The sequence below is a fragment of the Cavia porcellus genome, unplaced genomic scaffold (genome assembly GCF_034190915.1).
Source record: "Cavia porcellus strain 051 isolate PalLab524CR breed Dunkin Hartley unplaced genomic scaffold, mCavPor4.1 scaffold_3, whole genome shotgun sequence".
In the NCBI taxonomy this organism is placed as follows: Eukaryota; Metazoa; Chordata; class Mammalia; order Rodentia; family Caviidae; genus Cavia; species Cavia porcellus.
Genome location: NW_026947486.1, coordinates 62,683,171 through 62,709,751, shown reverse-complemented (window position 1 = coordinate 62,709,751; position 26,581 = coordinate 62,683,171). Strand labels below are relative to the sequence as shown.

Sequence of the window (26,581 nt, the reverse complement as noted above, 5' to 3'; positions counted from 1 at the left end):
AAGAATAGATGCTGGGAAACCATTTAAAAAAACTGTTGCAGTCCTTTAAATGAAGTAGGATAGTGAGTAGATGGATTCTGGAGATATTTTTAATGTATTACTGACATATTAATTATTAACAAGGCTTTCTTCCTGGTATTTAAGGTATCCTTTCCATTGATGGTCCAAAGCCCATTACGATTCTCTTGTCATTAACTCATTGATCTTCACTGCATTGTTTGACATCCTTGGGGGCACAGTGGGACTGGGAAATTGAGCATAAAATAGGATGCTGTCTTAGCAGGTGGCAAAGTAGAGACACCAGGGAATGTCTAATCAAAGCTCCCAACCAACCCACTATTATGCTTTTAATGGAATTGCTCGAAAAGGAGTAGAGTAAGATTTCTCAGTCTTGGCACTCTATGTATCACAAATTATGTGGATAATCTGTGCATGTGCATGCATATGTGTGTGTGTGTGTGTCTCTGTCTGTGTTGGAGGGAGGGGTTATGCACCGTAGGACGTTTAGCAGCATCCCTGTTTTATATGTATGTATTAAATGCCAGTAGATTCGACTACCCCAAAATTGTATGGTCAAAAATGTCTCAAAATATTGCCAAATGGAGTAGGACAAAGTTTTTCCTTGTTATGAACCACTAAGGTGGGGGGTGGTATAGCTCAGTAGTATACTGCTTACCAAGCATATGTGAGGCCCTAGGTTGGTATTACAGTACCAAGAAAAAAAAAAGACTAAGAATATTTATCCAGTGAAACTTTCTCCTTACCTAGGATCAGCAACACCACCTCCAACCCTGCCCAGCATAGCCGAAGCTACGAAAAAAAGTCATGCTTCATGTATGCATCCTACTCCTGCTAGGGAACCTTATATAGTAAGCTCAAAGTTATGCAGGGAGTCAATAAGGAAGGAAAGACTCTCATAAATCTGAGCTTTGTCCCTTCTTCTTGACCAATCTATCTTCCTGACCAATCTATCTGCAACCCTGTTCCAAGAAAGGTTACTGTTCAACTTTCACAAGGAAAGTGCGGGAAAAAACTACTTAATAGCTGCAAAAGCAGGTAATGAGAGGAGAGTACTACGGACTAGATAATGTGGACGTCAAGAGTGCCTTGCAACTAGTGAGTATCCTGATACTTCTTAGGTGGTATTCCTTCAGGATTATGATCTATTCTCCCCTCTAGAGAATAGAGGGGAGAGGTGATATCCAGCTTACTGCTGAGTTCTATAACTTAACTGGTACTCTTGCAAAGAACAGCAAGAAAAGTCACAGGGTCAAGGGAAGAACAGAGGTGGAAAAAGAAAAGGAAGGAGCTCCTACTCTGTCAGTGAGGCTGTAGTCTACATAAATGACAAAGGCATTGAACTGAGAACTCAGAACCTCCAAGTCCTACTGCCACCTTCTTATGTGGTAATCTAATACAATTCTTTCTCTTTGAGCCCTGAGTATCTTCATGTGTCTCAGTGGGAACCATGAACCCTATCTAATTGCTACGATGACTGTGAAGACCTGAGGGAGTAACAGAAAACAAACAAAGCAACGTTATGATCATTGCTATTTATTGAAAGAAAAGTATCAGAAGAAGACGAGGTTAAAAAGAATAGTAAGAATAAGAAGCAGAAGGAGAAATGCAAGAAGAATAAAGGAAGAAAGGAGAGGAACTGTAGGGAGGAACGGCAGATAGAAGTGGAAGGGAGAGCGTGCAGAGAGTTGAAGGATGATGGGTAGCCAGATCTTTATGACATTAGCTTTCAGATAATGAGACAAATCATGGAAAGCTTCTTTAAAAATGAGGAAATAGGGGCTGGAGATTTAGCTCAGCAGCATAAGTTCCTGCCTTGCAAGCAGGCAGTCATGAGTTCGATCCCCGCTACCGATAAGAAGGAAAAAGAAAAAAAAAAATGAGGAAATATTCAGGATAAAACTGAATAATAGCAGGCAATTGACATGGGCTGGATATCCACTCGACTGGCCATGCAAGGACTCCAAGAAGGCTGACTGCACTGTTGATGGGTGTTGCAGGTGTCCTATGTGAAGGCAATCGACATCTGGATGGCTGTGTGTCTGCTCTTCGTGTTCGCTGCTCTGCTGGAGTATGCTGCTGTCAATTTTGTCTCACGTCAGCATAAGGAATTCATGCGACTTCGAAGAAGGCAGAGGCGCCAACGCATAGTGAGTCTAACAGGGTGGGGAAGCTTCCTTTTTTCTTTGGGCTACTTATTCCCTACTAATTCTCCCACAAACCAGGACCCAAGCCAAGGGTGCAAGGACTTTAAGGAACCTCAAATTATAGTTCTAGGCTGGTCACAGTTAACTAAGTAGTTTAACCTCTTTAGCTCTATTTCCTCATCTCTCCAATGGGACATTAGCCTCTATGGGTGGGGTAGTAGAGTGGTAAAGAGTGTAGGTCCAGTGTATGACACATAGTAGGCACTGAAAATATGTTACTCAGTATTAGAACATTATCATGATCATTCATATGACATTGCTTCAATAAGTAGTAATTGCTGCATTTTGGTGTTTCCACACACAGAAGGAAGGTACCTTAATTTGTCCTACACTAATGTGTGATTAAGAATTCAAATCAGACACTTGGGTGCCTTTCTAGGGAAATATTATAAGAGGATCCCCATAAGATAGAATCAAAAGACTTCTACTTGCCTCTTCTGGTTGTTGGATTTCTTGATCTCCATTGGGAATATCAGAGTTGTTTTGGTTAAGCTGTTGTTCTCCCTCACTCTTGTTGGATAACCCCACTTCTTCTGCAATAGAGTGACCACCTGGGGAAATATAAGAGGAAGTATATTATCATGACAACAGACCCAGTTTACTCTCAGTTGCCTAGGCAAAGGTGTTAGGTAAGTTGTCATGACAACAGAGCTGCCTGTGCTACCCTCGCAGAAGCAAGCCTCCAAGTATAAGCTAAGCAGAAAGTCTTTACTGAGCTAAATACTAGTTGCTTACTCTTCAGAGATGCAGTTCTGATCTGTCTTGAGCTCTGACTCTATGTTTTCTTCCTAATCCAGAGGCTTTAAAATCAAAGGGGAAGCACATAATGAACTCTGGGGGATAGAAAAGCCATTGTTAAAATCCTGCTTCTAGGGGCTGGGATGTAGTTCAATGGCAGAGCACTTGCCTGGCATACACATAGGTCCAGGATTAGATCCCTGGTATCACAGGGGAAAAAAATCCTGGCTGTATCCTGTGTGAGCCACATCAGGACATGGATTCTTCTTTTCCCTAAAACTCCACCTTCCACCTCAACTACCGTTTTATCTGCATGGTTTCATGTTCCTTTTAAGGTCCTTCTGCAGAGAGTAAGGCTGCTGTCTCATGTAGACATTTATCGGAATTCATCAACTCTTGCTTTGTTTTAGTCTAGTTGGGCCCTAGGTGGCAAGCCCTCTAGTGGATTTATCTCCAACTGCATCTTCTTAAGTATTAAAAAATGAATAATCATTCCTTAAGAGATCTGAAAGGTTTTCTTATCCTACATTGAGAGTTGGGGAAAGTATACAGAGGAAATTGGCAGTGGAAAAGAAAAGAGGCTTCTCTCTTTTCTAAGCTAACCCAACTTTTATTTTAGTTGAATAAAATATGCCTGCAATTAGAAAAACCTTGTCATTATAGGGATTTTGATCTTAGTGCCTTCTCAATGCCTACCTTAGAAAAGAAGAGCAGGCTGCAAACCTGTCCAAGATCCTTTTTCGCTTCAACTGCCTATATGGATGTCCCACCAACAAAAGACTTTAGAGCTGCTCCAGGGTGACACTAATGCCACCTCCTTCCCTACACTCACCCAACCCTCAACTGCCTATAGCCTGTCATCTCCTGCTCAGACATAGGTTGATCCTGAGCTCATAACGGAGCCCATCATAACCAGTGCTCAATTATTACAAAATCAAAACAGCAGCCCGAGCCTTGCTTAGGACTTTGGGCTACATGAAAATGGATTGAAGCTCATTATTAATGTGAATAAAACCTGAAAATCAAACCTCTGCCATTAATGATATTCCCTGTCCAGTCTCCTCAAACATGCTGCCATCCCAGTGAAACTGCAACAAGAATCCCAGAGGCACCAAGGAGACTAAATAAGTTAATATGTAGTTCATCTATTACCTGAACCTCTCTCTCTCAGTGTTCTAGCTAGAGAAGCAGAAATCGTCAGTCTGAGAGGAGCCCATGGCATGGGGGTCGGCCAATTTTCAGGGAACCCTTAGCTAAGAGCAAGATAGGAGTCAGCTAGCTACTCAATCAGGCCCAGGTTTAATCTTTTTCTTCTGTAACCTCTCCTCAACCACCCTTCTTTATATTACATGGTGGCCTCCTTCCATGTCACTGTTTAAAATGTTCGCATTTTTTGTCTATGTGCTTATGTTTTTTCTTCCCAGCTAGTCTATAAAATTCACAGAGTAAAGCTCTCTTTTGTACCACTTCAGCAGGGTCTTAACATTAGTCTCAAAACATAGCAGCCATGTAATGCAGCTTACCAACTTTGACTGATTGGTAAGGGCTCTCTATCAGACTGGACCAAGAGAAAACCTTGTTGTTATCAAGAGGAAAAAAACCTGAAAACTAGGAAAAATTTCAAAATATTGTCACATATTCTTGGTGGCTTGGTCCCAGAATCCTACTCACCTTTCTCTATCTTTCACCTAGCTCTTTCTCTCATTTCTACTGTTTTCTTCCTGCTACTCTCACTTATACATGTGTTACTCTTTCCCATCTCCACACCTCACTCCCTGTTATGACTTCTCTCTAGTTTGGTTTTGGAATATATTTCCCTCCCAGCTTTTCAGTTTTCCTCCTCTATACATAGAAAAAAAATAAAGCTATATTTCCTAGCTCTGGAAGTTACAAAGTTGCATTTAAGGCTCAGTTGTGACTTTTTAACTTACATACCTACACACACACACACACACACACACACACAAACACACACCTACATACAAAAGAACACAGAATTTGGTCTATATAGGTGACACTGAAATCCAGTATCCCCCACCCTTGAGTTTCAGGTGACTCACCTTTGCTCTCCCAAGTACAAGAGACTGCTACTAAAATGAAAGAGCCTAGAGCAGTAGCTTACTCTATTGGCTATATTTTCTCTCCTGTTTGAAACAGCTTTTTCTAGCCCAGGAAATGTTTCCAAATCATTCCCTTCAGATTTACTGTGAGGGGAGAAACGGGGAAATAATTGGATCTATAGAAATAGACATAGCAATAAAATTCAACTTTCCCTTTCAGAGTTTTTTTTTTTTCAAATATGTACTGTATATTCTGTTCCAGAGGACAGGTGAACAATAGGAAACAAATAAGCTGAGAGAAGCTAAACTGAAAAGCAAGAGGGATTCCTTGGAAGATATTTTGCTTGCCTCTGTTTCTTTATCTCTATAATGGGCCCAGAAAACCTCTCCGTAGGAACTGTGTAAAAATGAAGCCCTTTGGTACAAGAAGCTATGAGAATAACTTTAAGCAAAGGGCTAAATTTGTCCAACTACTACAACAACTCAGGTTCAAAGGTACAACCACAATAATTAATTGCCTCACCTGGATGCATACAATTCTCTGTACAAAAACTATTAACAAATCAAAGATATGGCAGCAAAGCCATCTGGTGAGCAAACATAGATTCTTTTCTGTACCAAAAGTGTCGCTCCCTTTCTAGAGGCCAAAGGGTGTCATAACATAGTGCAGAGTGGGTGAAGGAGTAATTCTGTTTTCCTACCAAGTGGTTTGTAATTCAGTGAAATTCTCTTCTGAAGACACTCTTCTGTTTGAGACCCCCAAGAGGATGCTGGCTTCACAAAACCAAAAAGCCATTCCTTTTCCTATATTCAGAAGCTCATGATTCATTAATTCATTCACTCATTCAACAGATACTATCTACTGAACACCTGTCAGGTTCTAGGTACAGTGCTAGGCACTGCAGAGACAGCAGTGAATTAGACCAGTGTTCAAGTTTGTATTGTAAGTCCACAAACAAGAAAGAGGGATAGAATCTGCTGGTGAAATTCTGTCCTGAGTTTGCCTGTCCCTGGTACCCATTACCAGGCAATCTTTATGATAGGTCAACTTCTGGTGATATATTAATCAAATTTTTCAAGGATGTACCATGCCAATACCTAATCTATGAAGCTACTTTTCAATGTGCTACCATAGCTACAAAAGCCTCAATATAAACATCCTAAGATACACAGTTTAAAAATGTCATATTCATACAATATACATATATTTTGTTGTCATCCTTTATAGTAACTATCTAAGTTAGGGTAACTAACTGGTTTGTTTTGGAATTCACCAGTTTCAGCACTGAAAGACTCAAAAAGTTCCTTGATTCTGGGTAAACCAGGACATGTTACAGGGGGATATTTTATTTGAATTAAAATATTAGCATAAGCTTTTTTAAAAAATTATTTAAGGAGAAAAAGAAAAAAAAAAGCAGAAAAAGGGTACAAGTTATACAGAATTTCAGAAAAAAATAAACAGTAGGAAATCACTAGTTAATGGATTACATATTGTCATCTTAGAAATATTTGTTCAAGTTACAAAATTAAAGCATATAAAGTGGACATTCAAACAGTGAGACTGCAAACAGTTCTGTTCAAAATCTTCAGTAACTCAAAAATTGTAACCATCTTTGAAATCATATTTTAACTATGTCCTATAGAGGGGGATAAAATTAGGCATGTTTGTATCTTTAAAAATTTTATTAGTATATTTTTGCAACACATAATAAATGTATTTATTGTGAGGTATTGGTCTTAAATAAAATAAGAGTAAATAGGTTCTGAATGGGAGGGAGGGTCCAGTGACCTTCTGTATAAGTAAAACTCTACTGATCACTCAGAGGCTTTGGTTTTCCCCTCCTCTTTTGTAAGTGTCTTTAGAAGGTGTGATTAAAATTTACAGTGAATGCTGCTGCCAAGTGCCACCCAATAGAAAGGCAGGGTCATAAAAACATTACAATATGTCCTTTTCCACCTTATTCACTGGATCTGGAACTGTAAGACTTCTGGATCTTCCACAAATTCAAAATGACCATGAAAGGTAAGTGTTTTGAATCAAGACATCAGGGTAACCCCAACAATGTAAGTAAACACACTCAGGAAAGAGAGCTTTCCAGAACTACTTCAAAAAGGTACAAGAATGATGAGATTAGTGTATTCAAATATAGGTAGAATATTTTAAAGGGGATTAGTAACAATGTGTCTTTTATTGTAATTATTTTTATCTCATTCACTGTATTTTTTCAACTTTTTATTAGTGCATGTTTGCAATACATATTGATTATATTTCTCATAGGAACTGACACATGTATATAACACATTTTAATTACTTTTTCATTTCTTTTCCCTCTTCCACACTCCATCTCTTGGTTTCCTTCCCTTTGCAAAATATTCCTATTATCTGTTTTTAATTTTTCTTTTTATTTATATTTTGGGTTTCTTATATAAGAGAAACCATGTGATATTTAAGCTTATGTGTTTGATTTATTTCACTTACCATTATGATCTCAAGGTGCATCCATTTTCCTACAAATAACTCAAGTTTAATGAAATGGCAGAGTAGTATTTCATTGCATATAAGTACTACATGTTCTTTTCTGATGGTAGTATAGAGTACTGGGGGGGGGGCGCGGTATTGTCCTTGGGGTCTTTGCATTGAGTTATAATCCCCAGTTCTTTTTTACTTTGAGACAGGGTCTCACGAAATCACTAAATTCCCAGGTGGGGTTTGAACTTGTGATCTTGGCTTAGACACCTGGAGGGCTACGATTATAGCCATGAACCACCATGTTTGACCTCTATCTCTTTTATCAGTATCATTTTGTCCTTACTTCCTGGCTCCTCGCTGTGTTATAGTTGTGTTAATCTGTCAGATGACTATTAGATAAACAGATTTTTTGTAGTTTGCTACATAACTCAGTGCTTATATAAAATGTATTCTACATTTGTGTTAATGTGTTTATTACAATGCATGTGGGGTACATACACAGAATGCTTTTTAGATCATAAATGTACAGACCCCTATGACAAAGTTGCTGACCTGCAGCACTTATATCTGCAGGAGCAGATCAACTTCATTTATTCTACTTTCAATAGGCCATTAGGTTATTTAAAATTTTTAGAATTTTAAGCATGAAGTTAATTTTTAAAACATATTTTATATATAAGGAAATCTAATTCTTAAGATTTTAAAATTCATTAAATTTCACTACATCTAAACAGCTTTAGTGTCTGCTCATTTTGTTTTTCTGTTTATTACTAACCAGAGATAACTTGGTATTGACATGCCTTCTCATGATAGTTGACACTTGATTGGGTTTCAGATGGACCTAAATGATATTATGCATTTTTAAAAAGCAGCTGGGGACCTATCTGCAAGTGGAATCATGACATATACCATAATTACCACATGTAGGTGCTCAGCATATGATTACCTCATGAGTAGTTTTGTGGCCATCAAAGATGTGAGCCTATGTACTCAGTCACCTTGTCTGCACTGCATCATCTATGAGATATTTATGTGTGGTCTTATCTCCCTGCCTTACAGTTTTAACTTCAAATTCTGCCTTTTTTTCCATAATTTCAGGAGGAAGACATCATTCGAGAAAGCCGTTTCTACTTCCGTGGCTATGGCCTGGGCCACTGCTTACAGGGAAAGGATAGAGGTCCAATGAAAGGTTCTACTATTTATAGCCCTCAACCTCCAGCTCCTCTTCTAAAAGAGGGAGAAATCATGCGGAAACTCTACGTGGACCGAGCTAAGAGAATTGATACCATCTCTAGGGCTGTCTTCCCTTTTACTTTTCTCATCTTTAATATCTTTTACTGGGTTGTCTATAAAGTGCTACGGTCAGAAGATATCCACCAGGCGCTGTGAAATGGGTGGGAGCTACAGAATCCAGCTGCTGGCTTTCTGCTTTCTCCTGGGTGGGCTTTCCCACTCCATTAGATCCTACCAAGGACTTGGATAATTTCTTCCTGATCTTTCTCCCTCCCAGAACAACTACCAGTCCCAAAACTATATGGGTCTATACCGCATGGTGCCAGTGGTGGCTGTACTTATAGTAAGATGGCTCATCTACCGGAATCGAAACTTTCTTCATACTCTCCCATTTCTCATGAAACTAAAACTTGGGCATGTTCCTACAGCCAAGACGACTTCCTGCCCTTGCCAGGCACCTTCTGTTTTCCACTATTCCAGTGCAGAATATTTAGACCACTGTTATTAGATCCATGTATTTCTCATTTTAATATGCACCACTCCTCTCCAGGCAACCATCTACCCAAGGCCTGGCCTTTATTGAGCCCTGTGTTTCTTCTACTGCATGCTCAGATAGAAGCCTTTTGTTTTCACAAGCGCTGCCCTATGTGATCTAGTCAGGTTTTCTTACAGTGAGAGGAAGGCAAAGGCAGATGTTCCCTTTCTCATAACAAGAATGAGCAGTCATAGGCTACACTAGGCTAAGGCACTATTATATGGCTCAACAACAAATGTTTAAATTTCCTGAGAAGCCCAGCATCATCAGAATTACAGAAAGAATCTTGGACCCTCAGGAATATGGCATTTTCAGATACACCCAAACTTCCTGCTCTCAGAAATGTTCATTCTAGTCCCTAATTAGCATGCTGACAGGAAGTACTGCGCTCCTGTGTAGCAGAAAGAGAAAAAATACTTATTCTTTAAATAAATTACTTGATGTTAGAAAGCTCAAGAAAAAATAAGATCTGGTTGGACATGGTGGCATATGACTATAATCCCAGCTACTAGGGAGGCTGAGGCAGCAGTATCACAAGCTCAAAGCCAGCCTGGGCAACTTGGAAAGATCCTGTCTCAAAACATACACACACATACACATACACACACACACTTTGTAAAATGAAAAAGGGCCGGGGATGTGTCTCGGTGGTAGAGTACTTGCCTAGCATATGTGAGACCCTGAGTTTAGTCTCCAGTAGTACAAAAAAAGAAGGGAAGGGGGAGATAAGAAGGTAGGGAGAGAGAAAAAAGTAAAGTGAGATCCTCAGTCTGCTGTAGGTTGTTTTCACTTATTTCTTCTTTTTCTCCAAAGTATCTTTACTTTTTAGAACCTTTCATTCCAATTTGCTCTTTCAGCTTCTTTTGGTTAGCAAATGGTGCCAAGAAACTTTGTGCAGGCTAGAATAGGCTTCAACGTTCCTGGGGAGGAACTAGGTGTATAGAGGACCCATATACTGGAAAAACAATGACTCTACCAACATTAGGGTAGAAGCTATAGAAGTTAGAAGGCCATAATCAGAGTTATTTTTCACCCTTCTCTTGTACCTGTTTTTCCTTCTATAGTAAAGAGCTCTGAAGAGATGTGGCAGTCACATAACACTACCAGAAATGTCAGAATACAGAGGGTTGGTATGGGAGAGCCTATTTCAGCCCTAATATATCACTGGAATATGGGGAAGCACTGGTCTGCTACACTGAGTCCTTTGAGGTGACCCAACTATGCTAGGCACATGGGACAGACTGAAGTGCGGGGCTAACACACAAAGAGATAATCAAATAATCTCTTTGATATCTTGCTCTTTTCTATGGATATATTATAATTAACTATGTAAATTCAACCTCTCTTTATCTCTTTCTCCCTCCTTCTCCCTTCCCACCCCTCAATTCAGGATGTTCCAAATTGAAAGTCAATAGAACAATGGTCAAAATAGATCCTATTATCAAACCAAAAGCTCAGCTTTCTTTTTCCCTTTTCCTACTGTTTGTTCTTTCTTGTTCACTGAGATAGTCTTCTTTTTCTCCTGGTTTTGAGAAGAGGATTCAAAGAAGGTCTAGAAATTATTTTTATTGGTGATAATTATCATACTAGCGCCAAAATTAAAATTTTAAAACTGGCTTAAAGGAGATTAAATTGAGAAGGGCAGAGAGCTCCTGTTTTCCCATTTCTGCCCAGGTAGTGCCAATCAATAAGAGGCCACACTAGCAATACCCCTTTGAAAAGAGGAGAGAGTGTCTCTTTGATACTCTCTATAGTGGAGCTGGGGTGTCAGGCTGCTGCAGCCCGAACAGGGTGAGTAAAGGGGGGTGGACTATGGAGATGAGCTTATTGCACAGAGCTCTTCTTGTTATAGATCTTGTCCAGATGGACCAACTGCACAAATCTGCCCTGTTGGAAGTCTCAAGAACAATGCCCTGGAGACAGCTACATAACTGAGCAATACAGCCTGCCCAACTGGGACTCAGATAAGGGCATCAGCTGGTGCTGGGAAGCAAAGAAGCCAAAGTACCAACCAACATAATAGCCAAAGGAATTCACAAAGCTACTCAGAGGCAATGCCAGGTGGAATCTACTATCCCTTCCATTAAAGCCCCTGGGTAGGGAAGGGAGATGCATGGTGTCAGAATCAGGTATAAATGGCTTTCATTTTCCTTATTCTTGCCACATACATAAAGGAGCATGGGGAGTGCTAGGTCTCACTGAGGCATCTGACATAAAGCAAAACATTCAATCACAGAATTCTTAAACTTAGACCCTTCTTACCACAATGAATTGGCAACGGGCGATATAAGAGAACCTTACTGTTTGGAGGTAACTTCCATTTATCATCATTCTTACGGTTCTCAGCTCTGCAGACACCCACATTATTTCCTGCCTGTATCTTACAAGAAATGATTTTAAGATTTAAAACAGCATTTTAAAAGGGAGAAATATCCCTACATAAAGTGTTATAAGTGTTTTCATTAATTTGTTATTAAAATTTAATGTGAGTTACATTTTTTAGACATTTTTTTTTCAAGAGAAAGGGCTTCATTTCCTTGGTTGTTGTTAAGGCGATTAGCACCTCCGTCTTCCTTCAGCTTGCCCTGCTCTTTGAAAAACTGCTGTTCTGTCTTCCTGTTTCCCCTTAATACACTAGCAGAGCCTCTTATTCTCCCCAGAATTTACAGGCAAAGCAAAAAGAGATTTCTCTGTGGAAGAAGAGTAGTAAATAAAATTTATTTCTCTAACTTTCCCCCATAAGCACTTTCCTTACCTATCACCAAAGAACAGGCCCTCTTCTATTTAAAATGTTAAGTTGATTTAAAGTTATTTTTTTCTTTTCATTGAGTGATGGTAATATCTAAACTTCTTCCAGAATCTGGGAATATTTATATGTGCCCTCACTTGTGCTCACTTTGGCACTTGCCTCCCTCCTCTCTCAATTTATTATCAGTATATTTGGATTAACAATTTCTTTAGACTGCTCTGTTAATGTGAACAAATCAATCAAGCATGGGAACCATTCAGCAATTATGAAGTTAGGTAGTATTATCATTGGATCAATGGAAGAAATGTGGAATAGCCTCTTTGGGGGAAGGTACTGCAATTTTTATAACTTGGCTTCTGGTATCTAGCAATGCTCAATATATGTGTGTAGAATAAAAGCATGGCCTCCCAATTGCATTATCTGCATTGCATTACCACTTTTCTGCTCATTTCTTTTTCTTTTCTTTTTGAGACAGGGTCTCATTATACAGTCCAGGCTGGCCTTGAGCTCACTTTGTAGCCCAGGCTGGTCTCCAACTAGCAACAATCCTCCTCCCTCAGCCTCCCAAGTGCTGGGATTACAGATGTGAGCCACCATGCCTGGATTTCTGTTCATTTCTTTATATTAGTGTTTTGATTGCAGAAAAACAGACCTAGAAGGCAGCTTATAAAATCACACAGAATTTACACACACACACACACATACAGAGCGAGTGCATGTCTTTGAGTGGGACAGAAACAAAGTGAAGAAGATAAGAAAACTTTGTTATTGCATCACTGAATTAAGAATCATACTATTCTGACTGAACATTCAAAATAATCCACATATGAAGACTAGTGTCAGGCTTATTTCAAAAATCAATCACCAGATGAAAACTGGTTGTGATAAGTGCATACAGTATTGGAGATTTTAGGATTTTAGCAGTACAACTATCTGCCACTCACTCCTACTCCACACACTGTTCCTGGTAGAAAGACAGCCCTCTCTGAAGGGACAGCAAGCAAGCTGTTCTTCCTAGCCTGACTCTTTGTTATAATACACTTCACAACAAGAATAATGTTTATATTCTATAAATATAGGCTGATGGCATCAGAAGTGTTTGCTAGCAAACTTAGGCAAGAGGAAGAAAGGTATCTGAGCCACTGCACTCTCACGTTCTCTCCATGAAAGTATGACAAAGTCTGCTGTCAAGAAGCCATATGAAGAAGTCATATAAGAACTCAACAATTGCTACCCCTCTTGGGTAGCTCTGTTTTTTGCAACCTCTGCTTTTATCATGAAACTTCCTACAAATCCCATGCTGTATTATACTTTATGGTGTATTACAACAGAAGTATGTGCTTCAAGTGGCACAAGTGCCTGCCTGGCAAGCACAAGGTCCTGAGCTTGATTCTCAATCAAAAAAAAAAAAAAAAAAAAAAATGGAAAAACAGAAGTACATGCTTTCAGTATCAGTTACCTAGTATAAAGGCAAATTCTTACTAGCACCTAAATTCAGAAAGTATGTTGCCTTCTAGAGCTGGATCTAGGAAAACAGATAACATGCAGGCTTTGGTACCAGACAGAGCCTGCATTTAAATTATAATTCTAGCACTAGATATAGGTTCTTGGAAAAATTACTTCACCCCATCAGGAGCCTAAGTTTCCTCATTTGAAGGCTCAAACATCCAACTTGCAATAACTTTGCAGCCTTAAGCAAATTATTAAACTCTTTTGTGCTTCAGTTTTCACATCTATTAAATGAAAGTAGTAACAGAACCTACCTCAAAGGGTTGCTGTGTGAAATAAATTAGACAATGCTGGCAAAGTGCCTAACTTAAAACTTCAAACATAGTAAGTACTCAATACAAATTAGCTATTACATGAGCAAACTACATCATCATAGTCCCTCTTCTACACCTATCAAATTTCTAATACATGGTCTTCTTTGGAACTTCAAATTTGCAATTTCCAAGTCAACTTTATTCAAAAGAAAGCTTAGGCTAAAATAACTTCTCATATATTGTCATCCTATCACTGGCACTGAATTGTTTCTATCAACATATAATATGCTTTGAAAACTATGAAACCTTGGAAAATTGTATAATGTCTCCATGCTTGTTTTCATCCAAAATGAAAAATAAAAAATAAAAAGCACTCTATGTGATCTCAAAATTCTCTCTAGCTATTGATCTACAGTCTTTTTTCTGTTCACCATCAAGTTACTTAAAAGATACATGCTTATTAGTCATTTCTACATCCTTACTTTTATTATTTATACCTCAGTGAATTGCAGTGTACCTTTTTTCTTCGCCATGCTAATTCTCCAAATGCTTTCTCTATGTTCCCCATAGTACTTTTTAATTGCTATGTTATCAACACCTTTCTGTCCTTTCTCTCGTAACTTCTCGTAACATGTTAAAATGTCATAGCTGCTTTGAAATTCTTTTCTCCCCTGACTTTCATTCACTGATTTCTTCTCTTGTCCCTCTGGCCATTTCTTACTCTCTAGGATTTTGACTCTGGACTTCAAGGCTCTTCACTCTACACCTCCTGCTTGGCTGTTCTCAACTATTTCAGTGGCTAGGATAACCTGCATGCTGATACTTCTCAAATGACTGCCTCCATTCACTCAACAAGTTCAGGGACAAACAAAAAATAAAATCTTTCAAACTTTATTTCCCATTCCATTCTACAATCTTTCAAACCTTGATGAGTGGTGCTTCTACCTATGTAGTCAGATGCATGGGAGTCAACCTTGACAACTTCCACAGTGCTCAGAATTAATCACTAATTCTCGTTGAGTATACTTTCCAGATATTTCTGAAATCTCTCCCTCTTTCCTTATCCTTCCTGATTTCATGTGGTTTCCTATCCTCCACACTAGTACCAATTCGATCATAAATAGACTGCTATAAAACAGTCTGTTTATGTCACTTCTTCATTTTTAGTCTTTCAATATCCTCCTTCCATGTCTAGGGGAAAGTCCAAATTCTTTAAACTGGCCTCCAAGAGATTTTCTTCTCTGGCTCCTGCTGGCACTCCCAGCCTCTTCTCTCATACCCCCTTCACTTCTCTAAATGCATCCTGCACTTGGGCATGATAATCCACCCACAGAATCCAGAGCTTAGTAATTGATTCTAATATTTTGTATTTTTGTATGAATTGTTCCCTAGCCTTTAAATGTCTTCCACTGACCTCTCCACCTGAGGTACTTCTATTTGTCTGGAAAACTAGCCACTGTAAAACATTCTCAAATCCCTGCAACTCCAACATACAGACAAATTTAGGCCTTCCAGTGATATTCTATGAATATGAAGTACAGCTGAAAAATAAAGTAAATGTGTAAATTTTGTTTACAGTGAAAACACATTACCATTACAGTCAAAAAATCATTACCATTATTACAGTCAAAGACATTATCCTGCCCTCAAAACACTCTCCTAGATTTGAACACACTTATCCCATCAATCTTGCCAATTTCTCAAACAGTTCTAGAAGTCCTTTTCTATGAGTGTTTTCATTTTCACTCTTGTGGCTGTCCTAATGTCCTGACTCAGTTAAAAATATCTTTCATGGTCATTTTGACTTTCAGGAAGACCCAGAATTCACCTGGTGCTAGGTCTGGTGATACTGTGGATGAGCACACATTGTAATACTTTTACAAGCCTGCGTATCCACTGGCTGGTACTCAGCAACAGCATTCACCACAGTTTTGTAAAGACATGGAGATGGACTTCCAGCATGGCTTTAGAAAGCAGCAAGAATGATGGGATAAGTGTATTATAAGTGAGGGGGTAGCCTGTGGGAGATTAACGCAACATGTATTTTACTTTAATAACTTTTTTAAAAATTTAAACTTTCAGTAAATATATTGATTATATCTCATAATCTATATTTATACTTGCAAGATTATTTATAGTTATGCTTCAATTCATGAACACCTCTGTTTGCAAATGATTTGGTTTGCATACAAAAGTGTTCCAAAAATTTGCTTCCATTTGCAAATTTCACACTGAATGACAAATATGATCATGGCCATCTTCCCTACACAAAAACAGCCATCTTTACCAAAATCATAAAACAAATTAAATTTGTAAACAGAGGTATACTGTAGTTGTCTTTTGAATACATTACATATTATATATGAGTTTTGGTCATGTGCATAAAACTACTTTGAGGCCAGTGTTTACCAAGCCCATAGCATGAAATAAATTAGTGTTTACCACATAATTTTTAAAGCAACGAGCATTGCAGATCTTCAAAAAATTTTTTCAACTAGCCAGTTGCAGTGTTAGTTCTTATCAACTGTACTTTCTTTGAAAAGGATATGTCATGAAAGGCCATACAATTTTAGGTGACCTTGTACTTTTTTCATTTTGCAAAGCATTTAATTACCATGTCATCTTGAAAACAACATTTGAGGTAAGATAATCGTAAATTCATATAAGAAGTGAAGAAATGAGGCTCAGAGAGATTAAATGACTTACCTAAGCCTTACAATAGAAGCAAATTCCAAGTTATAAAAATAGCCCTATCAGTAGGGCAAGAATGCTTGGAGCCATGGTCATAATAACATATTTACTGTATTTACTACTTATACCTCTTCCCACACAGAGAAAAAAGGTCAGCTTTATTTAAAAACCAATGTCTTGTGGGATTTCACATGAGATAATTGGCTCAACAGATCAAAATGTCTTAGAATTTTAAAAACTGGCACAACAGAACTGGAAAGGCCTGCCTGAGACCATGTAATCCTATCTCTTCATCATACAACACAGGACTATTGAAGGTTTAATGACGCAAAGCACAGATCCTAACTGTAACCCCTTTTTTTCTCAACTTACTCACAACTGTGAAAGAATAAAATAGGAAGTAAACTGGGCATGGTGACGTACTCCTGTAATCCTAGCACTCGAGAGGCTGAGGTAGGAGGATTGTTATAAGTTTGAAACCAGCCTTGGCTACAAAGTGAAGCCAAGTGCAACCTGAACTGCGTAGCAAGACCCTGTCTCAAATAGACAAAAAAAGTAAAATGTTCAAATGTACTATCATTTATTAGCCACAGAATCCCACTTCTGGAACTACTTTGACTTAGGGACTACAACAGATTTATGTAAAAGGTAATTTGTAAAAGAGGAAATTGTTCCTGGTATGACCTCTGCCTTGCTCACCACTGATTGATAGCCATATTAGATGTTTACAGTTTCCATAGAAAAGGGGATAACACAAACCTTGGCAACAGTTAGGATAATATTACAGATGTAAAAAATGTCATGTTGAGCTCCAATTCTAGAAAGTCAGCGTCTTCCTTACCAAAATTTCTTTATTAATTCCTTAGATTTATATTTATTTTATACTTCCATAGTAGAAAAATAAACTGTTATAATTATTTGGCTGGTCTAAGCTTCGGGAGTCTTTTAAGGAAGGAGACGATGTAGTTTTTCCTTAATATATCATTAGGTTTCTCAGAAATGTACTTCATTGATTTTGGCTATGATTTGGTTTTGTTTTAACTCTATTTATTTTGTAATTAACACTTCCTGTCCCATCTCACTAGGAGATTTATATACCCTCTTCATCCAAGGTCACTTAACAGAAAACAATGAATTATGGAAATTAATCTTGTTCTTTTCTATATGCTGCTTACATGGTTCTCCTTCCTAATATCCTCCTGGTGGAGTCATGTTCAAGATAATGGATTCAAGGGAGAGAGAGATTAAAGCTAATGAAACACATCTTCAAAGCATCACAGATAATATGTCTGATATATTAATCAATAGATATCCAGTTATTATTATAAGTATAAATAGTATACATATCTTCATTTTATCCTTCCTTGAAGCAAGGAAGCAAGGGGAGGTGCCAGGGATGCATGTGTACCACCTCTCTGACATCTTATTTTGCTAGTTTCCTAGCCAACTGAAACCTAAATTAAAGATGAAACCGAGCCCCTGGCACTAACATGGGTCCTAGTATGAGGACTATGCTCTCTCTTTGGAAGATTTCTTAGACCTACATTCTAGTTTCAGCTCTCCTCCGGGATATAAGGTAGCTCTCCGTTTTATTGGGAAATCAGATTCCTTTTGCTGTAGTTCCTTTAGTTTCTTCACTCTGGTTTACATAACACATTCACCTTGTGTCCTATTTGCATTACTGGTCTCAGTCTAGTTAAGTGTTAAGGGATGTCAACTCCCTGAAGCCCTTCCAGATATTTTCTACCCTGACATTTAACCTCTACATGAAAGAGGAAAAAGTATGGGGAGATTGGTGTAAGTATTCACTCCTTGAGTGTGACTGAGTCACCTGTTGTACAGAGGGTCTACTCCTGAAATTGAAGTTCTTTGTAGGTTCTAATGCCCAGAAAATTCTCCCTTACTATAATATTGTAAGGTAAAGTCCTACCAAAATATTGAAGGTATCAAATGAGTGATCAGTATAAAATTTTCACTCAATTGTGAGCATCATTTAAGCAAGGAAAAGTACTGTTCTTGGAACAGTGGAGATGAGCAATGAATGGCAGATGAATGAACAAATGCACATGTGGAAGTAAATACATTTGACCATACTGCCAAATCTCTCAGGTTAGGAGGACGAATTAAGTAAGATTTCTCGTGCTTTTCAAAGCATAAGAGGAAAAGCGAGGGAGTGAAAATGAGACTGCAAGAGTTGGGGGTAAGCTGAGGCTGGCATTTTCTGTGTTTTGTTTGATTGCTTTTTTATTTTGTTTTGTTTTGTTCTAATTTTTAAGATCTAGTGATTTCTGAGGGGTTGGGGGTGTAGCTCAATGATACAGTACTTGCCTACCATGTACAAGAACCTGAATTTAATCTCTAGCACCCCAAAAATATTTTTAAAAAGTCAATGATCTCTCATGATTTTTTCCTCCTAGAATTGAAAACTTTTAAAGGTTTCTGTTTGAACATCAGTTTAAGATCAATCCTCTAGTCTGACTTTCACCTACCAGAAAGCACACTAATCTGCCTTAGCCAAAGCTTGCCTCGTTTTTACTATTTAGTCCTTTCCTGGAATGTATGGTACCTTTATTCCCAGCCAAAGAGTGAATGATGTAGTAGAACAGTGGTAGCAAACCTATGGCATGCATGCTGCAGCTGGCAATTTGTTCTTAAAAGCTCTAAAAGGTTCACCATTGCTACCCAAGTGCCTCTGAAGTATTCCTTTAGTAACTCACTTTCTGTGAAGCTGATACAGGGAAGTGGCCTGCTAGCCCCATAAGATATCTACAACTTTCTTCCAGAGATCTAAGATCTGAAATTGACAGCTTCTTCCTATTGGTTGTTCCTTCTCATCCCCTTGCAATTCTGCCCCCCTCCCCTCTTCTATTGTTTCTTCTGTCTCCTGGTTTTCATCCAGGATGAGAAAATGGTCTAGCTGTCCTCAGAGACTTACACCAGCCTGGACTGCTCTGCAGTGCCATGAAGGGCCAGGACTTTTGTTTACAGCTGGGAGCCTGGTGAGGCGGTGAGCACAGCTGAAAGCCCCATTCTGGAGCAAACATCAATCATCCTCTGTCCTCTCAGCCAACTTTCACAGACCAGCTCTATTGAAAGCTGCATGTACCCGCCTGGGTCCCACTGACGTCCCAACTACAACTCTGGCCTGGGAGCAGCGGGTGAATCTCAGCTTTGTACCTTTTAGGAACTGTTCTTGCTCTCATTCTCTGTCCTCAATTTTGAACCATTTTGTCTCAAACTCAGAGCCTTCAAACAACATGTCCTCTGAGGTCTCCATGCTCTAAATAGTGCCCCCATTTCTAACCATATCTGCTCACTCCTGGCAGTGTACAAACATCCCTCATTTACTTAGTCACATAATAAAAACATAAGAACAAAGCAAAAAACCACATAATTTCAATGTGTGCTTATGTAACCTGCCTTTGCAAATGGGTCAGGTTCCATGTCTTTAACTGTATGTGCATGCGTGTGCACACATACATGCATTTTGCTTTTCAGATGGCTTTGTATTGTTTTAAAAACGGCAAATCAGATGGGACGTATCTCCCAAGAATACGTGGAAGGTCTTTCTGGGTGTGGTGGCACACTCTTGTAATCCAAGCACTCAGGAGGCTAAAGCAGCAGAATCACAGCAAGTTTGAGGTCAGTCTGAGATACATAATAAGGTGAAGGCCAGCCTGAACTATACAGTAAGGTCCTGTCTAAAACAAGAAAAGAATATTCAGAAAGTCTTGAGCAAGTCTCTATCACATTTTGAGTTACTCGGTCATTTCCTTCCTCAGCAGCTTTGCCTTCTGCAGTACTTACCTGGGGTCAATACAAAGCCCCATTACAGTCCTAGTTCTGCTCATGTTCTAGTTCTGCCTAGTTCTGCCCCAGATTCCCTTTTCCTGTTCTTCTGCCCACTTGCTAAGATGGTTTTCACCAGTTAACTGAGGCCTGTATCTATGGTTTGCAATGTCTCTACATTCCCAAATGCCAAAGGGATATGAGACACTGCTTTCATTACCAGTAGCGCATTAGACTGGCATTTCCTATGGGTTCTGATGAAGAGGGGATGCAGGCAAGAGGAGATTCCCCTTCTGGCAAATCGGAATTTCTGCCAGTGATGTTTTAAAATCTAAACTTCCCACTTCCCTAATTTTCTCCTAGTCCATCTCTATTGAAGGGCTGTATTTCACCCTGCCCTTAGCTAATAAAGTGTTATTCTAAAGAAAAACCTGAAAGTATTCTTTTCCCTGGGATTGTAAGAAATTTTAATTTTTTTTCTATTTTTAAAGTTGTTTTACTATAGAAATGAAGATATACAAATGTAGGAAAATAGTACAATAAACCCCCATATGCTTTAATGATTTAGACAGAAATTTAAGTATTTCTGTTGTCCTTTTAAGAAATGACAGTTGACATTGGTAATTTTATTTTAGAGAAAAATCAAGAAGCAAACAAACCTAATTTTATTTTAGAGAAAAAAGAAAAACAGAAAAATCAAGAAGCAAACAAACCTAATAACAACAACAACAAAAAGAATCAACAACAAAAGCAAAATGACAACAACTATAAAACAACAATAGTTACACAGGTTTTCAAACAAAATGATAGGAATTTAGCAATTGTTGTTATACTGTATATTATTATCTTCAAAATAGTTTCTCAGGTTACCAGATATAGGACTAAAACAAAATAGTAAAACAGAACAAAACATTGGACTTCAAAAATAAGACAGAATGCTAGGGATTTAGCTCAGCAGCCTAAGTGCCCGCCTGGCAAGCGTGAGGTCATGAGTTCGATCCCGGTACCAAAAAAAAAAAAAAGACAAAAAAATAAGACAGAAGGAAATCCCCCACAGTTGCCACAGTGCACAGTGCCATCCCCTAATAGATGCCCAGACTACCAGCCCCAGGCCTTCAAAGCGAATCAAACAATACAAGAATGAAGTTATTCCTTTCACCCCAATTGCTATCACCCTGAGTCCTCTGAATCAGCCAGTTGCATACCAGGGTGGTGGGGGGTGGGAAGGTTGTGTTTCTGGTTTCCCAGCCCACACACCAGCTGGCTCATGGGAAGACATAGTTTGTCTTCTCGCTGAGTCTCTTCCCAATCCACATGACAGAGCCTGGCTCACAGGAAGGTATAGTTTGACTTCTTCAACAGTTGACATTTTTAAAAGCCATAATGTTTATTATTTCCAGTGAACTGGGACCACAGGTAGAAGTTATAAGCATAAATAAACTTACCTCTGGAAAAAGGCTGAAAGCATCCTCTTGAGGCAAACTTAAATTATAGGCATCAACAAACACAGGTAGAAATCAGTCTTCATCTCTTGGTTGATATGTAACATGGACAACTTCACATGATAGTTCCAAGTGAAATGTGTCATTCACATAACCATGAAGTCAGCCAGCTGTATCAAGGGGAAAATAAAAGAAAATGTTCAGGTCTGGCATCCCAATATTATCCAAGAACTTCAATAATTAGGTTTGGTTTTTCAGTGTTTTTACACACTTGAAAAAACCTTTCTATCAAATGGATGGGTCAGTCATGGGGCAGAGGTTAATTGGAGGAAATAGATACCCCTAAAAAAGATAAAAAAATTTTCTATGATCTTTTCCAATTCTTGCTCTACCTGTTATGTACTAGCAAACTAGCCTAACCCAGACTAATATTCTGGACTGGTTTTATGAAATTCCTATGATGTGAAGCAAGTATAAATACAGCCTCATTATAGAAATACCATTTTAACATTTTACATTAAGCAAACACTGTTTTAGAAATATCTCATTTGTTAGAAACAAAATGTATTTTGGTACTGGGAATTGAACTCAGGACCTTGCACTTGCCAGGCAGGTGCTGTGCCACTGAGCTATATCCCTGGCACCTTAAGGTATGTTTTGGTAGTGCTGGGGACCAAACCCTGGGCCTTACACATGCTAGGCAGGCATCTTACCAACTGACCTATATCCCCAGCAGAAACAAATTTTTAAAATATCAAATAAACCTTACAATACCCAATTTTACCCACTACTCAAAAGCCATGGGAGGACACTAGTGTCTCTCCTCATCCTCTAAAACAGACTAAGTACTACATTCCAGACCTGGGATAGCTCATAGCCACAAGGTAAGACAAGGCCAGCCAATAAGATCTGGTAGGTTGCACCCTACACAACAGTACTCAACTAAGAGAGCGCAAATCCGAGCTGAAATTTATTTTCCAATTGCCCTGGTGAGATTGCAGCAGCCCAGAGGCAGGGCGGGGGAACCATCGTTCTCATTGTTCCACTCAGTGAATATTTCTTAACAATTTGTCTGCCCCTAGGTGCCATGTATTTTTAACTAGCACTGAAGCATTTTACGAGCTAATGGAAACCTTGCAAATTAACACAGGGTTCTTGGAGCCATTAGGTGTTTGGGGAAGGCAGGGGCCAAAGTTTCTATTTGGCTTTGGGCCTTGGAACCAAACAAATCTAAACTATTTTTGCCTTCCAGTTGAAGCAGATTGTGAAGACAGTTGCTCGGCTGCAAAGTCAAAGAATAATTCACATTTTCAGAGAACTCACTTTAAATCAGGAATCTGCTGAAGTCTTATCCCATCAGTAAGTATAGACAGCAGGAGAATATTCACAGCTATTCATATTGAAGGGATAGGGTGATGTTAAGAGGAAAAAGCCTGGGCATTAGAGTGAGAGAAAAAAAATATTTTGCTCTGCCATTTACTTGCTGAGCAATTTGGTGTTAGTATTCAACATCTCTGTACTTCAGTGAGGATTTTGAGAGGTAACAAATGTAAAGGGCTGAGCGCTTTGCTGCCTGGCACACATGGAGCACTCAGTTCCTATGCCTTTATCTGCTACCTCTTGGACTCTAAAACTAATAGTCTTAAAATCTCGGTACCATAAGAATAGGTCTCCTGCTGGGCACGGGTGGGTGTAATCCCAGCACTTGGGAGGTTGAGGAAGGAGGATCACTGCTTGCTGGAGGCCAGCGTGGGCTACAAAATGAGTACAAGGCCAGCCTGAACTGTACAGTGAAACCTTGTTTCAAAAAGACCAAAAAAACAATATGTCTCTTAGAATGTTGGAAGAACAGTCAGATGTGGACAGCTTGTTATAACACCTTGGGTTAATTACTTGAAACCTTCTGTATCTCTACTATTAGAGTAGGTGCTAGCCACAAGAACCATAGCTGCCAAGCCCTTGATATGTGGTTGGTACAACTAAGAACTGAATGTTTTTAAAACTTACTTAATTTTAATTAAAACTTAAAATCCACATGTTCTAGAGGCTACTGTGTTGGACAGTATAGCTCTAAATTGTAAAGCATAAATACCTGTTTTCATTTAATACATATAGTGTATGGAACTGAGGCTTGGAAAAACTTGAGAACTTGTTAAAAGTCACTTAAATAGCAAAAGGCTCACTGAATTCAAAACAGTGTTCTTGAAAGTTTAGTATAATAATATGAGCTATACAGAATTATTCAAGCTCCATTACTTATAAGTCATATGCCCAAACAAAAATTAGACTCTATTCACATATAAAATAACTGTCACCTAATTTGTGGGCCTATTAGGATTAATTGGTATACAGCAACATAGTATAGCCCACAATAGGATTTCAACAAGTCTGTTTCCTTACCACCCTGATTCACCCATTATACATAAGATTCAAATGTAAATGAAAAAAAGCTCAAGAGTAGACTATTGGAAAATAAAAAAAGCAAAAAAAGAAACACTCATGTGACACTGTATTATAGAATGGAGAGGAGGAAGGCTATGAAAATCAACATATTACCACTTACATGGTTTGTTTTTCTTCCCTTTCCTTGATACTACAATAGCCAACGCAGGGTGGGATACCTTTAAATGTAGTGTTTTGAGGCTCTGAAAACCATTACAGTTGAACAAGTAAGTACTAATCCCGGTCCCCATACTCGTTGTTTGCATTTGGAAAAATAACTTGACACCCCTAAACATTTGTACAACAGGACCGATACTACGTACTATCATCTGTACAACAGGACCGATAGTATGTTGGGTGTCTCAGAATTGATACATCAATTATTCTTTTGCTTTATATTCTGTGGCACCCTCTAGTGGTACGTATAAAAATAACCACAGCATTTCTGCTCTTATTTAAAAGTTTTTTCTACACTTTTTTCTGTTTTGCTTTTTCTTCTCTTAAAAAAAAAAACAGTGGTTTTCAAGTCTCAGCGTGGATTAGATTCACTGGGAGTAGTTTGTATCAAAACAGATTGCCAATCCCCACTTCAGGAATTTATGATTCATTAGGTTTGAGGTGGGACCTGAGAATCTGAATTTCTGACAACTTCTCAGATGATGCTGATGCTTTTGGTCTGTTTCGAAAAACACTGAGGAGCTACTACTCTAAAACTTCTTCATCTTCTATGTAGAAATAGGTATGATTTATAACGGAAAGGTTTCATTTCTATTATTTATTTCATTTTAATACAGTAGTACCAATCTAGTAGAATTTTTGTGAAGAAAATAGGAATAGTTGCGTAATGGATTAACACAGCATGTAAAATACAGTAAGCATGCAAAAAGTGAGAATCACAACATAAATTTGCCCAGGATCACAGGTGAAATAGGGTTTACAATTAAGTTTCTGACGCTAGAGACACAATAAAATTTAGCAGTACATTGTAGAAAATAGGGTGCAAATAAACATATCTGATAAAATATTTTAAAGGAAAGAAATATCAGTTTTCAAGACCAGAGATCTTTTACCTCTGCATTATCTACCTTTACTGAATGACTAATCATCTTTACTGTACTTTCTTTTGGGGAAATTCTATTTGAGAAGAAAATATTCAAAAAAGGGTTAAGATTTTCATCAGTTGAGTATTTAGAGCCATTCATCAAACCTGTTACTATAAAATGCAGGAAAAAAGAAGAGAGGGATGCTGGGGAATATATTTTTAAGGAAAAAAAGGAAGTAAAAATATTTGAGTTGTATTGTTATAAGCTTCCGCCTAATAGGGATAGTTTGCAGAAGTCAGTTTTATTTTTCCTTAGGAATGAAAAGATAACATCTGGAGTTTGGCAAATGGGGAGGGTGGCAAAATGCCGTAATTCCAAGAACAAACAGCTAATCCTTTGCTGGGATTTGGCGGCATCTAGTGGTAAATTCCAGATATATAAACCTCATGCAGAGAACTTTCTGGAAAATCAACAGTGCATATTTGCATAATACTTGGAGATCAGGACTGAAAGTAAGAGAAAGCTTCTGCAAAAATCGGGGGCGTCCCTAGAGGAGAGTAAGTCTGTATTCTCATTAGAAAATATTTCTGTGAGAATTGGAAAGGGGGCGGGGACAAAGAAGGTTAAGATCTTGAAAGCCATCGCCTCCTTAGAATTGCTAATGTGGGAATGAATTGCTAATGTGGGTGGCTTTTAAGCACTGAAGGACTATAATTTAGAACAGGATTTTGGCATAGAAATAAAAGTGGAAAAAATTATATTGGGACTAAAATCAGTAGGGAAGGCTGATATAATTCTAACAAAAGTCCTTTATTTCTATTGTGGTAATTTTGCCTTATTTTCCTTTTCAGTAAAATTTTCAAACACACAAAAGTAAAAAAAAAAAAACAATTTAGAACAGGTCTCCGCACACGCACACCCTGAAGCTAGAAGCGCACGCCTGCGCACACCCACCACCTCCGGCGCCACAAGGGCTGACGCGCGTTTACACTCCAAACCGACAGCCGCGCGAGATTACCCGCGCACAGACACCCTGGCCCTAACGCCATTCTCCCGCGACACTCACCACCCCCACTAGCACACACATCAAAACCTCCATTGGGCCTTTTTCGTCCTTCTCCGAGAGTTGCGCAACAGCCTCGGGGGCGTGGCCCTAGATTTGACCTCGCGCTTCCCCACTCGCGGGAACCTTAGCTCATTTCCGCCTATCCTATTTCAGTAGGCCACGTAGACACTTCCTTTCCCCGTGGGGTGGGGGAACCCAGAAACCCATAATCCCTCCCTGCAGAAGAGAGAGCAGGAAAAAAAAAGTCCCTCTGGTCAGGGGAACTCTGGGTCGTGAAACTAGGCCACGTGAAACACTCTGCCCTATAGACTTATGACCCAACGGCTGTCGCGCTT

General features: G+C 38.8%; 1 protein-coding gene and 1 long non-coding RNA gene across 4 annotated transcripts in view; one reads left to right on the top strand and one right to left on the bottom strand.

Moving 5' to 3' along the window:
• The window catches only part of LOC100723095 (glycine receptor subunit alpha-4), a 27,951-nt gene extending 13,805 nt beyond the window's left edge, over nucleotides 1–14,146 (top strand). For 2 of the 3 annotated variants that reach the window (XM_063246224.1, XM_003470973.5), the window contains 2 exons: nucleotides 2,019–2,168; nucleotides 8,592–10,713. In XM_063246224.1, coding sequence (XP_063102294.1) covers nucleotides 2,019–2,168; nucleotides 8,592–8,882 — 441 coding nt within the window. In that variant the 3' untranslated portion in view covers nucleotides 8,883–10,713. Of the gene's footprint in view, nucleotides 1–2,018; nucleotides 2,169–8,591; nucleotides 10,714–11,113 lie in introns of those variants that run through there. The other variant, XM_063246225.1, reaches the window with a different exon arrangement.
• Nucleotides 2,659–26,482, bottom strand: LOC106027936 (uncharacterized). The gene is made up of 3 exons (XR_001201513.2): nucleotides 26,247–26,482; nucleotides 21,699–21,865; nucleotides 2,659–2,776 (listed from the first exon to the last, which is right to left on the bottom strand). It is a non-coding gene; the product is annotated as an uncharacterized LOC106027936 (long non-coding RNA).
• Between the last annotated feature and the right edge of the window lie 99 nt (nucleotides 26,483–26,581).